Source organism: Talpa occidentalis, unplaced genomic scaffold (assembly GCF_014898055.3).
Source record: "Talpa occidentalis isolate TD23 unplaced genomic scaffold, MPIMG_talOcc4v2.1 talOcc4.6, whole genome shotgun sequence".
Taxonomy (NCBI): Eukaryota; Metazoa; Chordata; class Mammalia; order Eulipotyphla; family Talpidae; genus Talpa; species Talpa occidentalis.
Window position 1 is genome coordinate 87,391,935 of NW_023604972.1, and position 16,033 is coordinate 87,407,967.

Genomic DNA, 16,033 nt, shown 5'->3' on the forward strand with positions numbered 1-16,033 from the left:
TCCACTGCAAGATGCGGGGCAGGGGCACGGGTCGGGCGGCGTTTTGGGTCAGGCAGTGTGTTAGATGTCTAAGTGACTAGCTCTTTTGGCGGCCCCGCCCTTCGGGCTGTGTCGCGGAGGCGCAGACCGTTCTGAAAGGCCCCCGGGAGGCGGGATCTCCGAGAGGCTCGGCGCTGAGCCGGGGTAGGGCTGTGGCTGCCCTTCCACCCCGAGCAGAAGTTGGGCTTCTCCGCTCCCCTCCTGCCACAAGGGGATGCGGCTCCCGGAAAGTAAGGCCGCCGCGGTTGCGGCTGTTATGTGTGTTTGCCCTAGAGACGCGCGTCCATCTCTGACTTCACGCCTTCCCGGGCTCTCGTCGCTCCTCCTCCCGGTCTGCCCATCCATCTGGGGGTGAGAGGGGTGAGGGTTCAAAACTCTGGCCTGGAGCCGGAACGCGCGAGCTCATCTGGGCTCTCCGCTGCCTAACAGGCTTTGGACGATGATTGAGCTAGTATTCCCTGTGCAGGGAGTAGGGTGGTGATGGGTCTGCTAGACACGTTTTTGAAGGTTTCTTCTACCTCTGACATTTCATTTCAGGAACCTGGCATCATCAGGGTCAGTTACCCGCTTTTTAGAGGAGGTGATTACAGTGTTGTTTTAAAAGAGTTTCTAGAGTCCTGACCATAATAAAAGTCTGCATCTTTTATATTGACATGCCGACTACGTTAACTCAGTGTGTTTTTTCCTTCTGAAAACCTCTTTGAAACTCCGAAGGAAAAGCTTTCTAATCGTCAAGGAGTTATGCGTGTATGGTTCGTTTTCTACAGTGTCTGTAATAGTATTTTTAGTGTCTAGTATTTACACATTGTAAGGTTTATATGCCTCCGAACTGTTGGGGGAAAAAAACCAGCCAGTCTATCTTCTAAATCGGTTTGTATCAATAGACCTTTAAAATCTTTCATTGTAGGGGTCTCCCTGGTGTCACAGGGGTCACTCACAGCACTGTGAAGCGATCCGAAGCCTCTGCGGCAGGAGTGCAATCCCTGGGCCGGCCAGGGAGCAACCTACAGGGAGGGCAGACCTCTCCTGTCTCGTCTGCTACTCCCCTCAGCAGTGTATTTCAGTCAGTCTGCCTGTTCTGTTCCCCACTCTGTCTTGGGTGAATCCTCTGAGCCCTCCGCATCTCTGGCCTGTACCCCAGCTCTTGTATGCATAAATAAATAAATCTTTAAAAAATAAAAACTTTCATTCTAATTAAAAATTGGTGAGTCAGTAGCTTTTATAAAACATTAAAGAATTACCAAAGTCAGAAAACACAATGTCGCCAAAAATCTTCTAGTAACATGTTCAAATAAGAGTTGTAGAAAAAATTTACACTAAGCTTCACAATCTGTTCAAATAAAGTGTTACGTCTGAACTCATTATTTGGGATTGGGGGTAGGTAGGAATTTTGGAAATGAAAAACTGCAACTGTAATTTAAAATGAGGGACATTTAAATTTAAACAATTTTCTAATTTTTCTTAAGGACAGAAAGTAAGTACACAAATATGTTACTTTTCTATTTTCTCTAATAAACCACTTTATATTCATAAAACACACTAAAAAGAGGTAATTTGATAGTTATAATTTTTAATTTTTTTCAAGATTTATTTATTTATACAAGCACTGGGTACAGTCAGAAGCACGGGAGGGTGAGGGAATTCACCAGAGCCAGAGTGGGGAGCAGAACAGGCAGACTGAGGAAGTACACTGATGAGGGGAGCAGGTGGTGCAGCAGGAGAGGTCTGCGCGCCATGTGGGACCCTCGCTGGCGGCCAGGCATCTCCCCGGCGCTGCAGCGGCTGCGGTCAGCTTCGCAGCCCAGCGCTCAACTGCTGCGCCAGCGGGGAGGCCCGCACAGTTATAATTTTTAAAAGTAAAATTTATTTTAGCATTTTGATGTCTTTGTTCCACCTGTGTTTATTTACTGTGTACTCTTTAAGTCTTAACTTTATTATACTATTGATAATAACAGTATTAATTTTCATACTTATGTATTACCTTTCTTCTTAACTTGAGTTTTTTCTTCTTTTTTTACCCTAGGTGAATTATACCTTAATGTAATACCAGTTGTGTGCAACGCATGGAAACTATTACAGTTTATAATGTCAAAAACTTTTCATAGACCAAAGGTAACTTCCACAAAGGTATGATTCGCTAAAATGGCCATGGAATAATTTCCAAAAAAGAATTATAAGCTTTTTAATATATTCTTAATAACTTTTTTCCTTTTCCTTTTTTATTTTTTTAATAATAAATTTTATTTTTATATTCCCCATACAATTGCAACCCCCTTATTTTGACCCTAATCCCTCCCCTCCTGCCTCCTACCCCCCCATAGAGTGTCTCTGGTTCATAGTTTTTTGTTGATTTTGATTTTCACTTTCTTATAGTTATTCATTTTCCTGGTCCCTTATTTAAGTTTTCTAGATTCCTGCTATGAGTGAGACCATCAGGTATTTTTCTTTTTCTTTCTGGCTTATTTCGCTGAGCATGATCCCTTCCAGCGCCATCCATGTTGCTGCAAATTGCATGTGTTTATCTTTTTTGAATGCTGAGTAATATTCCATGGTATATATGTACCACATCTTCTTGATCCAGTCATCTATTTTTGGGCATTTGGGTTGTTTCCAAAGCTTAGCTATTGTAAATAGTGCTGCTATAAACATAGGGGTGCAGGTGCTCTTTGGAATTGATGTTTCTGTGTCTTTTGGGTAAATACCTAGGAGTGGAATTGCCTGATCATATGGAAGCTCTATGTTTAGTAGGTCCAGAAATCTCCACACAGCTCTCCATAGTGGTTGGACCAGTTTGCACTCCCACCAACAGTGCAGAAGAGTTCCTTTTTCTCCACACTCTCGCCAACATTTGTTGTTGCTACTTTTTTTAATATGTGCCATTCTCACTGGTGTAAGATGGTATCTCATGGTAGTTTTGATTTGCATTTCCCTGATTACAAGTGATGTTGAACATTTTTTCATATGCCTGTTGGCCATTTGCATTTCCTCTTCAGAGAAGTTTCTTTTTAGCTCTTCTGCCCATTTTATTCTTAATAACTTTTTATTGCTGTCAGGTAATGGTGCCTACTATCCGTTGTAATGGGTGATTTTTTTTTTTTTTTAAGATTTATTTATTTATACAAGCACTGGCGTACAGGCCAGAGGTGCCAGAGGGTGAGAGGATTCACCAGAGGCAAAGCAGGGAACAGAACAGGCAGATGGACCAAAAACACTGCTGAGGGGAGCAGCGGATGAGACAGGGGAGGTCTCCGCCCCACCTGGGTATCTTCCTGGCTGGCCAGAAATCGAACTGGCGCTGTAGGCAGCTTCACGGCGTTGCGCTCAACCCGCTGTGCCATTGGGGAGGCCCTGTAATGGGTGATTTTAAAAAACTTAAACAATTGTACACTGAAAGTACGACTTTAATTTTGAAAAAGAGTTTGCAATCCCACTTAACGAAGAGAAGGTTGAAAACTATTGGCTGACAGAGTAGTAGAGGAAAGAGAAATATTTGAGTTGCAGTTGGTGTTTCTAAGAGACATGGTCTAAGAGAAATCATGAGGTTCAGTGTATCAATTCTTTTTTTTTTTTTTAAAGATTTATTTATTTATTTATACAAGCACTGGGTACAGTCAGAAGTGCGGGAGGGCGAGAGAATTCACCAGAGCCAGAGCGGGGAGCAGAGCAGGCAGAAGGACCGAAGCACACTGCTGAGGGGAGCAGCGGGCGGCAGGAGAGGTCTGCACGCCTTGTGGGATCCTCCTCCGGTGGCCGGGGAGCAGCCGGGGATCGAACCGGCGCCGCTGAGGCCGCGGGCAGCTTCGCAACCCAGCGCTCAACCGCTACGCCACCGGGGAGGCCCTCAATGTATCAATTCTTAGTAAGACTAAAGAATAGAATAGGATCGGACTCTGTCATTCTCATCTGAGGCACTATTTTCTTAGTGTTTGGATTGGCTTTTTCCTCTAATCTTAAGTAGATTATTTAACTTTGCTGTTTTTTCCCAAGAAAAGCGTAACAACTAAAATTAAAAAATGTGACTACCCCCCCACACCCCCAACACACCTTGTTAGCCAGGTAGGAAATTTGAAATACCAGGTACTAAGCTAGATTTTCCTAAATCTATTCTGTTGGACTGTTAAGAGAAGCCATCCTAAAAGTTGTAATTTAATAAAAACCTTTTTAACGTCCTAACATGCAGATAATTGCTGTTAAAAGATTTACTACAACAGATAATATTTTCATGTACTCTTAAAAATAGAGGAAAGGGGCCAAAAAAGTAGAAATAGTGGCAGTGTTTTGAAGAGAAGGAAATTAATTAGGTGGTTAAGATACAGTTTTTTCCCCAGAGGGGTTTCTTTACTCACTGTTGAAAATACTTGTTTTTTAAAGATTTATTTTTTATTTATTTGTGTGTAGAACTGAGGTGTAGGCTAGAGGTGCAGGGGGTGAGAGGGTTCACGAGAGACACAGTAGGGAGCAGAACAGGTGGATTTACTGAAATACCCACTGCTAAGGGGAACAATGGGTGAGACAGGAGGGGTCTTCTGTGCCATATGTGGCTTAGCTCCCTGGCCAGGTATCAAACTCAGGCTGCAGAAGTGATAGTGCTGAGACTTAACCCTTGCGCCACCAGGAAGGCCCTGCTGATAATATTCTTCACCCTGTGTCTTTAAAAAAAGTAAAGTGTAGGGCCTCCCTGGTGGCGCAGCGTTTGAACACTGGGTTGGGAAACTCCCTGGGGCCTCTGCGGCGCCGGTTCGATCCCCGGCTGCTCCCCTGCCACCGGAGGAGGGTCCCACATGGCGCGCAGACCTCTCCTGCCGCCCGCTGCTCCCCTCAGCAGTGTACTTCAGTCCTTCTGCCTGCTCTGCTCCCTGCTCTGGATCTGGTGTATTCTCTCACCCTCCCACGAGTTTGACTGTACCCAGTGCATGTATAAACAAAACAAAGAAACAAATAAATAAAACATGCCTCTATTAAAAAAAATAATAATAATAAAAATAATAAAAAAGTAAAGTGTAGGCCTTCCTGGTGGCGTAAGAGGTTACATCTCAGCACTATAAAGCTATCACCAGCCACTGCAGCAGGAGTTCAATCCTCAGGCAGGGAGCTGATCCACATGGCACAGCAGACCTCCCCTGTGTGACTTTGCAATCATAAAATACGTGTAAACCCCAGCTTGCTTGTCCTGAGCCTTTGGGTACTTTTTCTCCTAGAAAGGAACATTATTTAATTAATGGCTTACGACTGTGGCTGAGTATTCTTCATGGAAATTATAATCTTCACACCGCCCCCCCAACCTTCTTAGCCAGGTAGGAAATTTCAAAAACCAGGTACTAAGCTAGATTTTCCTAAATCTGTTCTGTTGGACTGTTAAGAGAAACTGTCCTAAAAGTTCTAATTTAATAAAAACCTTTTTAACATCCTAAACATTTTTAGGTTAAATTTGCTTAATTCACCATCTTTCTCTGTGTGCATTTAAGAAAAGGAAACAGTGGAGGGGAATGTAGAAAGGCAAACAATTTCTATAGACCAGAAGAACATGAATCATAATTCACTGATTTTCCTGCTTTCTTACCCAGTGCTTTTTTTTTTTAATATTTATTTATGCATACAAGAACTGGGGTACAGGCCAGAGATGCAGGGGGTGAGAGGATTCACCAGAGACAGAGTGAGGAACAGATCAGGCAGACTGACTGAAATACACTGCTGAGGGGAGCAGTGGTCGAGACAGGAGAGGTCTGCTGCACTATGTGGGCAGCTTCCTGGCTGGCTAGGGATCAAACTTGTGCTGCAGAAGCTGCAGGCATCTTCACAGGCTGCATCTTAACCCCTTGCGCCACCAGGGAGGCCCCTCAGTGCCCTTTTTCCTAGATAAATCTGACAAATCATCCTCCTTAGAAAATTACCTCCCTTTTATCAAAATATTAGTTGCTTCATGAGCTGAAGAAAAGTATAATCAAGGGCCTCCCTGGTGGCACAAGGGGTTAAGCACGGCACTGTGAAGCAGTTCACAGCCTCTGCAGCATGAGTTCAATCCCCGGCTGGCCAGGGAGCAACCCACATGGTGCAGAGACCTCTCCTGTCTCACTTGCTGCACCCCTCAGCAGTATATTTCAGTCAGTCTGCTTGTTTTGTTCCCTACTCTGTCTCTGGTGAATCCTCTCACACACACACAGCCTGCCTCCCAGCATCTCTGGACTGTACCCCAGCTCTTGTATGCATAAATAAATAAATCTTTAAAAAAATAAAATAACTATTTGTAAGATTTTTATTTTAGATATTGCAAGGATTTGAAATTTTTTTTTTTTTTTTTGCAGAGCAGTTCAATTATATAGGAAATAAATGCCAAAAATGTAATAATATTTACATGGTTTGTTTTTTTTCAGGTAACTGACTGGGTTGACCCGTCATTTGATGATTTTTCAGAGAATATAGGCATCTCTACTATTACTGCCACATCGCTAGGTGTGAATAACTCAAGTCATAGAAGAAAAAATGTGCCTTCCACATTAAAAAGTAGCAGATTTCCAGCTCAAAAAAGAGGGAAACTCTATTCCTCAGAACAGAGTTATGGACTAGAAAATTCAAAGGAATATCCTTCTGAAAATGAACCATGGGTGGATAAATATAAACCAGAAACTCAGGTATTAAATACCATGCAAACAAGTCTACATAATTTAATTTTAGAAAGGAGAAGGATGTGCATTTTCAGAGTACTACTCATAACAATATTTCTAATAAAAATGAAGAAAAAACAATTCCATAGGTTTTTTTTTTTTTTCGTTATTCTGAAGTTACATCATTGGTCATTTGTCTTAGATTGAATTTAACCAACATAGAATTAATCTGTTTCTAGTTGCAGACCTGCCCAAACTTGTCATGCAGTTGTGTCAGTTTAAGAGCAGAATTTTTCTCTAACAGAATTAAAAAATTTAAGTGTAATTAAGTCTCTTTTATTACCGTATCATATTACTTATTTGCCCAGGTTTTTTTTTCATTGAAAATGTTTAGATAAATCCATGCTGATGTGCCAAAAATCCTTCAATTAAAATGTTTTGAACTTGAAATTTTTAGCATGAACTTGCTGTGCATAAAAAGAAAATTGAAGAAGTTGAAACCTGGTTAAAAACTGAAGTCTTAGAAAGGCAACCAAAACAGGTAATTAAATAAGAAACATGCTTGGGTTTGTACTTTTTTTTTTTAAGCCTCATGCTTTCCTTTTATTTTTATTATATGAAGAAATGTGCTTTTAATGAAATACTTAACATCACTGTTGGTTATGAGAAGTTAAATTTTTATCAAGTCTTTAAGTAGGTTCAGATTACCTGCAATAGAAAGCTCTACTTCTGGCCTCACTATAAGACTTGGAGACTTTGAGTTTTTCCTTTACTTGCACTTCTTTTTTCTTCTTATTTCCTGTCATTGACATAAAGCACAGTAAACCAGAGAGGGTGTTAGTATATTTAGTACATCAGATTATTCAAACTAAAGCAGGCAAATTACACAGTACCCTAAATAGAGCCTAAAATTGTCATCATTCATTTTAGACTGATATTTTTTTTTTCACTTCCTAACTCTATAGTTACCCTCAGCCCCACTTTAGAGCATTCTGTCTCTTTTTAAACCTTATTTTGAGATTCTTGGTAGTTGACCTGATGCTCCTCTTACATGTAAGCATTTTTTCAGATTTATTTGATCAGCTCAGCTAGTATAGTTTGTATTTTTCATTGTCTGTTTTCTCACTTAGCAGTACTTTGTTTTCAGTATAATCATTATCATGTCTTAAATCTAAACATGTGGTACTGTTCTCGTTTCACCAGTTGGATGAAATTAGGTATGTGTGTAAATACATAGGTATTGAGGAAAATGTTTCCTCTACAGTTTTAAAGACTACTTGCCACTAAGGAGTTAGACTTTTAATAAGTCCTATATCCTTTATTACACAAACGTTTCAGTGATGTTAGTAATCAATCACAAGATATTTGTATACCAAAAAAAAAAAAATGTGGTGACTTCTAAATTTCTCTATGGACATACTAAAACTTTTTAAAATTGATTGTAAATGCACTAATTATTTACTGAGTTGACTATTCTACAGTAATTGCCTTCTATCAATATGTAGTAAAATTCTTTTGCAATGTAGACAGTAGGGGGAATTAACAAAAAAGTCTTTCAATGTTCTGATAGGAAACTCCCACTTCTCTTACTGAAAGCTTTTGTTATGAAGCTTTACTTACTGTGTCAAAAGACACTTCACTCTGTTACATGACACAAATGACTGGCTGTCATGTTTGATTGTCTGTCTTTTAAAAAATAATCTGCTTGGAAGTCTTGTCTCATTATTGGCATTTGTTACATTCTTTCAAATTACTGCAGGCAAACACTGAATTAGCAAATACTGAACCATTGTTTCTAAGAGAAATACTTGGTTAGGTTCCTGGGAAATCTAATGAAATGTAATCACATTTTCATTAGTCCATTTTATATGTTTCTGTTTAAAGACACCTTATTTAAACAAGACAAAAGCAGATGCAAAGATAGGGAGAATTGATGTAGTGAAAATGACTATTCTCCCCAAAAGCAGTGTATAGATTTAATGCAATCCCCATTAAAATCCCAATGATATTCTTTTTTTTTCTTTCCAATGATATTCTTTAAGGAAATAGAAAAAAAAATTTAATTGGTTCTTTGGTTTCTCTTCAGATTATATAAATCTTTTTGCTTTTAAAATATTGAGTCATTAGCATCAAACTCATGTCCAGTAGAACTATAATGTATTATCATTTTAAAAAACGGGACTGGTTCTCTTCTTGGTGCAAGTGCACAGGCTTTACTTACTAATAAAAGTGGTGATTAAATATAGACAAATGAGCAAGGATTAACAACCCACTAGTGGATATAGGAAAACTCCTGATGGTTTTTTAGCTTTAACTTTTTATTAGAATTTTTGTATGAGAGAATATCACTGGGACTAACTTCTGATCTCTCATTAGTCTTTGGTAAATGTATTTCCTAGTGTACATTTCTTAAAGAATCAGATGTACAAATAAAGTAATACTTATGTCTTCCCATAAAAGTATTAGATTTATATGATAATAGTATATAATACAAAAAAGACTGCTAAAATAGGATTTTATGAGTTCATATAACCCTTAAAAATACTTGTTTCAGACTTAAACTCTTTACCTTCTTAATATAGCTGGTTTGGTTGATTTTATTTGGCTATTAAGTAGTTCTTGGAAGGGACATAATACAAAAAAATGAATAATTATTAGAAACTACACTTAAAGTTCAGAAATTGAGATTCTTTTAGCTAAAGCTGGTCTATTCCTAGGTAGCATAATTACGAAATTTAGTCAGCTTATAGCAGACATTCAGTAAATGGTTATAGAAGTAATGTTTAGAAAGAAAATGTAGATATAGTATACTAGCATTCCAATGATTTTAATTTTTAATTACTATTTATATTTGGGTTTGTTTTAGGGTGGATCTATTTTATTAATAACAGGGCCTCCTGGATGTGGAAAAACAACAACTATAAAAATTTTGTCAAAGGAGCTTAGTATTCAAGTACAAGAGTGGATTAATCCAATTTTACCAGACTTCCAAAAAGATGATTTCAAGGTGCTTTTTAATTCTGGTAAGGTTTGCTGTGAAGATAGGGGAAATAGTGGGAAAAGTCTGCTTGATATAGTGTGAAACACATTGCCTATCTATATTCTTGAGACTCCTAAGATGCTTTTGGGTATACTTTTGAGAAAGTATTTATTGCCGTTTTTATGCTAAATTGGCATCTGCTTAATATCAACTCATATAAAGTCTGAGTAGCCCTCAGATGAAAACTCCCTATATGAATTTTCTCCTATACTTCCCAGTTTCAGAGAGAAATACCTCTGGAGAAGAAAGGATAAAGTGTCTCCAATGGAGGAGAATGGGATTCTTTGAGAATTAAATTTTGTTAGATAACGAAAGGATACTGAAAAGATTCTTTGAGGATATGTTTGTGTCTTCCTCTCTTGGAATATTTACTGCTTTCTAGACAATAACATTATTTTTGACAATATAGCAAGTCTTCTGTATAAACAGTCTTCTGTATAAAATGTGTCCATATAAACCATAGCTTTTCCTTCTTCTCATACACTAAACAGTTCACTAGTCAGTCAGTTTTTGTTTAACAATTATTACTGAAAATAATTCATTTAGAGTAATGCACTCATTTGGAGAGTCTTCATTGCATAGGCAAAGCTGTAAGTTTTTTTTTTCCCCTCCTTGGCAGTTGTCTTTTTTTTTTTTAAAAAAAGATTTGTTTATTTATTCATACAAGAACTGGGGTGTAAGCCAGAGGTGCAGGGGGTGAGAGGATTCACCAGAGAGAATGAGGAGCAGAACAGGGAGATCGACAGAAATGCACTGTTGAGGGGAGCAGCCAGTGAGGCAGGAGAGGTCTGCTGTACCATGTGGGTCACCTCCCTAGCCAGGATCAAACTAGTGCTGCAATGGCTGGCAATAGCTTAATAGTGCTGTCTTTAACCCCTACGCCACCAGGGGGCGCCAAAGTCATAAGTATTTTTGTTTAATGATATATTAACAACTGTTCTGGTCTGTTCACTCCATATTACATTTACTGGTACAGAGAAATTACTGTTGTCCATTGTAATTCTTGTTTTTTAAAATAAATATCCTCATTTTCAATTGAAGCACTTTTGCCTAATTAGAAAAGACTATTGTGAACTAGTTCATATATATGTATATTAATGTCTATTATTAACATATGTATAAATTGATGTATATATAATTGGTGAAAATGAAAGTATTAAATGTGTTTCCTTAACAGAATCTAGCTTCCATCCCTATCAGTCTCAGATAGCAGTCTTTAAAGAGTTTCTATTAAGAGCAACAAAATATAACAAACTACAAATGCTTGGAGATGATTTGAGAACTGATAAGAAGATAATTCTGGTTGAAGTAAGCACAATTTTTGGAATCCTGCTCTGATTATTGAGTAAACAATTGAAAGATACAGCTTATGTAATAATAACATTTACTCATCCCAGGGAATTAATAGTGGAAAATATAACATAAAACTAAAATTTCTTTTAGTAAACTTGAATAGAGTAACTATAGATTTGTTAAATTTAAGTTTACATGATATAGGTATAGAAAAGCAAAAGAAATATTTGGAAAATTACATTTTAATGAAAATACAAAGACTATAAAAGTAACCCTACAAGTCACAAAAAAATACAAAAATTGCAGGCAAACTAGAGCTGAGGCATATGTAAGGGGAGAAAGAGGGTAAAGGTCAAAACAGGAGGGAGGAGCACAAGGGATTAGGGTGATATTTCATGGGTGATATGGTGGTGGGAGATTTCTGGGGACTACACCTGAGGAAAGAAATAAATTAGTGTTCAAAAGTGAACAACGATGTAAGAAAATAAAAAATTTTTTTTTAAAAAAAGGACCCTAGGAAATTTGATCTGAAAACTGGGCTTTGCATTAATATATGTACTGTTTAGGATATCAACTATTTCATATTTTCTTTAATTTCTATATAAGTTCTTGTCACAGTACGTTGGATAGATAGCATTTTTTCCTGTCTTAATAAATTGAAATCTGAAAATAAATTTGCATGGGAATAAAACTGAACTAGTGTTTATTCTATGCTTTTGACAGGATTTACCTAACCAATTTTATCGAGATTGTCATACATTACATGAAGTTCTAAGGTGAGTTTTAATGACATTTTCTAAAATTCCAAATTAAGTAACAGCTTAAATTTCAATATTATTTTGTTTTATCTTAGGACATATGTGCAGATTGGTCGATGTCCTTTAATTTTTATAATCTCTGACAGTGTTAGTGGAGAGAATAATAGTCAGAGGTTATTGTTTCCCAAAGAAATTCAAGAAGAATGTGGTATATCAAACATTAGGTAAGAAAAATTCCTGCCTGTAGTCATCACATATATGTTATATTTTTAAATTAATCATTAATACTGTCTTTCTTTATAAAACTGACAGTTTCAACCCTGTGGCACCAACAATTATGATGAAATTTCTTAACCGAATAGTGTCAATAGAAGCTAATAAGGTAAGCCTTAAGAACTGATTAATTTGAATATTATGTTGTTATTATAGAAAGCAAACTTAAATGGTGTTGTATAACTTCAAGAGTTGAGGACATTTTGGGCCTCCCCGGTGGCGCAGCGGTTGAGCGCTGGGTTGTGAATTTGCCCACAGCCTCTGCAGTGCCGGTTTGATCCCTGACCACCAGGCGAGGGTCCCACATGGTGCGCAGACCTCTTCTGCCGCCTGCTGCTCCCCTCAGCAGTGCACTTTGTCAATCTGCCTGTTCTGTTCTCTGCTCTGGGTGAATTCTCTAACCCTCCCTCGCTTCTGACTGTACCCCAGTGATTGTATAGATAAATAAATAAACCTTAAAAAAAAAATAAAATTAAAAATTAAAAAAAAAAGAGTTGAGGACATTTTATTTCAGTATTTAGAATTAAAAATTTTTATTACATTCAGAAGGCATGCCAGTTTATAAAATGTATATCAAGTTAAAGGATCTTTTACCTTTCTCTACTATTAAACTTAACTTTCTTTTTCACAGTGAGGTAAATTTCCCTTTGTTTGCCTTAGTGTTCACATTGCATCTATTACCAAAGTATTTCCTAGCATCTAGGTACATTAGTTATCAATACAACTCTAATATTGCCCTGTTGCCACTTTTTATTTTAATAATTTTTTTATTGAGATTGAAAAAAAACACATGATAAATTTACCATCCAACCATTGTTTTCTAGCTTTGAGATATAATTGACATATAACTTCTTGTAAGTTTAAAGTGTGTAATGTTGATTTGATACACTTATATTGGATTATGATTATCACAGTAGAATTAACTTAATACCTCCATCATTTTGCATAATTATCATTCCATGGTGAGAAGATTTAAGATCTATTCTCTTAGCAACTTGAATCATGTCCCTAAACAGGAGTTTCTGAGGTCAAAGAGGGGATATATTTTTCTTACGTTAAACTACCAAGTGTTTCACATGTGAGACATAAAAAAAATATGTGTTTGTGTGTACTTAAATTTTTAAATTTACCTAAATTTAAATATATACATAATAGTTTATACATTGTAAATATCTATATATACATAATAGTTTAAATATATAAACTATATAAATAGTTTAAATATATACATAATAGTTTATACATTGTAAATATCTATATGAAACAGGCTTTAGGGCCTCACTGGTGGTGCAAGGGGTTAAGCTTCAGCACTCTGAAGCTATACACAGCCACTACAGCATGAGTTCAATCCCTAGCCAGGAAGCTAACTCACATGGCACAGCGTACCTCTCCCATCTAGCCCACTGCTCTCCTCCGCAGTGTATTTCAGTCGATCTGCCTGTTCTGTTCCCCACTCTGTCTCTGGTGAGTCTTCTCACCCCCCACACCTCTGGCCTGTACTCCAGTTCTTGCATGCATAAATTAATAAATCTTTAAAAAAAAAAAAAAACATAGGCTTTAAATCAGCTGCTGTAGTAACTTTTTGTTATTGACAGACTGGTAGTATGCTGGAAACCTCAGCTGCTCTAGTAACTTTTTGTTATTGACCGACTGGTAATATGCTGGAAACCCCAGCATATGGGATTTTCATGTAAATTGCAGATTTATTCAATTTTGGGGGTACTTAATTTTGTGTAATACTGTGTTTTCAGTCTGTGTGTATGTACATACATGTTTGTATATGTATATATATATATAGTGAGATGTAGAACTTCAAAATATAACCTAGTCCAAGTAAAAAGGGGAAACAATATCTTGCACTCTTGAAACTTTACCTTAAACTGCAATAGGTCATTCACACTTACACCATTCAAAGGCAGACTGGGGTTTTAGGTACCTTCTATAGGCACCTGGTTGCCTTTTAGCATTCAAGTTAGAAAGAGCCTAGTGTATGTGCATTAAGTTTAGAAAATGAGGGAGGAAGTCTTTGTTTTAGAAATAGTCTTTGGTCTTTTGTTTTGGAAAATATTCCTTTTAATTTTAATTTTTTAAATTTTAGAATGGAAGTAAAATTATCATCCCTGATAAAACTTCTCTAGAATTGCTCTGTCAAGGATGTTCTGGTGATATCAGAAGTGCAATAAACAGCCTCCAGTTTTCATCTTCAAAAGGTAACCATAGAAGATATATTCCATTATATAGATGACTTTCTCTTATACCTTTTAACTTGTGATACTTACTTATCACCTCTTAAATTTTTATTGAGACAGTGTCTTTTTTTTTAATTTAAATTTTATTTTTATATTCCCCATACAATTACAACCCCCTTATTTTGACCCCAATCCCTCCTTTCCTCGCCCCCCACCCCCCATATAGTGTCTCTGGTTCATAGTTGTTTGTTGATTTTGATATTTTCTTTCTTATAGTTATTCTTTTTCCTGGTCCCTTATTTAAGTTTTCTAGATTCCTGCTATGAGTGACACCATCCGGTATTTTTTTTTTTTTTCTTTCTGGCTTATTTCACTGAGCATGATCCCTTCCAGCGCCATCCATGTTGCTGCAAATTGCTTGTGTTTATCTTTTTTGAATGCTGAGTAATATTCCATGGTGTATATGTACCACATCTTCTTGATCCAGTCATCTATTTTTGGGTATTTGGGTTGCCCAAAAGCTTAACTATTGTAAACAGTGCTGCTCTAAACATAGGGGTGCAGGTGCTCTTTGGAATTGATGTTTCTGTGTCCTTTGGGTAAATATCTAGGAGTGGAATTGCTGGATCATATGGAATGACCTACTAAACATAGAGCTTCCATATTGAGACAGTGTCTTAAAGTTATGTGTGTACACATTCAAAATGCATCCCTGTGAATATACCTTGTATATTCATATAGCTATTTGAAGCAAAACCTGACTCCCTTATGTGATTTGCTACTTTGCCTTTCAAAGTTAATTTGGAATGAGACTTCTTGGGTGAAAATCGTGACTGTGCCACTTTCTGGTGACTTATTTTTGCAGATGGCTTAAACTGTGACACTATTTGTCATCTTATGTGTCAGAAGTTGTCTCATACAATTGTGTGAAGTGTGAGACAATACAGTGTTTATTACAGGGCTTGACACATATTGATTACTCAATAAATAACCAGCTGTTAATGGATTTAATAGTATTATGCTAAAGTAGGTTTACTTTTGAACTTAGTTCATAATAATTTATATGATATGTTTTACAAATTCACTTCTCCTCATGAATATGTAAAAAAGGTCTGTAGCCATGCTGTGATAAAGAGAGAGCCTTAAGGGCAGTAATTACACTTCAATGATCATAGTTTGCTACACATAGTCCTCAGCAGAAAATACTTAGCAAGTAACCTAATTGATGCTTAACACTAAGGAAATGACTTTAAAAATTAAAAGCCCTCTTTGGAACTCTCAAAAGCCACTTAAAATTCTAATTTCCACCTGTTCATTTAGGTTACATCTTTATTTTTCAAAATATCTACAAAGAAATTCAGAATTCTGCTTATACTTGTAGAAATACTACGCAAATGATGCTTAGTTTTACTCCTTGAATTATTATTAGGAACACTGAAGTGGGCCATTTTGTTATTCCTTTGAGCTCAGAAATTTTAAATGGTAGGAAATAATTTTTGAGTGGATTAGGAATTAATTAGTAATTGCATATTGTATATCCTTTTCATTCTCACACCAGCCTAATTAGATAGACAATCATAGGATTTAAACCCAGATCCTTTGTTTTCTGCTTTTCCAGGCTGCTTTTCTGAGTTTTAAACAGTAGACTAACCAGTGAAAGTTAAGCATAGGCACATTCATAAATTGGAGAATGCCCAAATCAGTATAGAGGTAATATAACATAGTTGATAAACATGGATTATAGAACCAAACTGCCTAGACTCAACTAACTCACTAGCTGGAGCCAGTTCCAGTCACAAAACCTTTATATCTTGAATGTCTTGATATCTTTGATCTGTA

The 16,033-nt window shown here is 37.0% G+C and overlaps 1 protein-coding gene across 6 annotated transcripts in view; it reads left to right on the forward strand.

The window, feature by feature from the left end:
• The window catches only part of RAD17 (RAD17 checkpoint clamp loader component), a 30,462-nt gene that overhangs the window by 133 nt on the left and 14,296 nt on the right, over nucleotides 1-16,033 (forward strand). Inside the window, exons 1-10 of one of the 6 annotated variants that reach the window (XM_037529104.2) lie at nucleotides 95-269; nucleotides 2,063-2,166; nucleotides 6,411-6,668; nucleotides 7,099-7,182; nucleotides 9,508-9,664; nucleotides 10,859-10,989; nucleotides 11,698-11,750; nucleotides 11,828-11,956; nucleotides 12,045-12,114; nucleotides 14,104-14,215. In XM_037529104.2, coding sequence (XP_037385001.1) covers nucleotides 254-269; nucleotides 2,063-2,166; nucleotides 6,411-6,668; nucleotides 7,099-7,182; nucleotides 9,508-9,664; nucleotides 10,859-10,989; nucleotides 11,698-11,750; nucleotides 11,828-11,956; nucleotides 12,045-12,114; nucleotides 14,104-14,215 — 1,114 coding nt within the window. In that variant the 5' untranslated portion in view covers nucleotides 95-253. The other 5 variants (XM_037529105.1, XM_054687927.1, XM_037529102.2 and 2 more) reach the window with 5 other exon arrangements.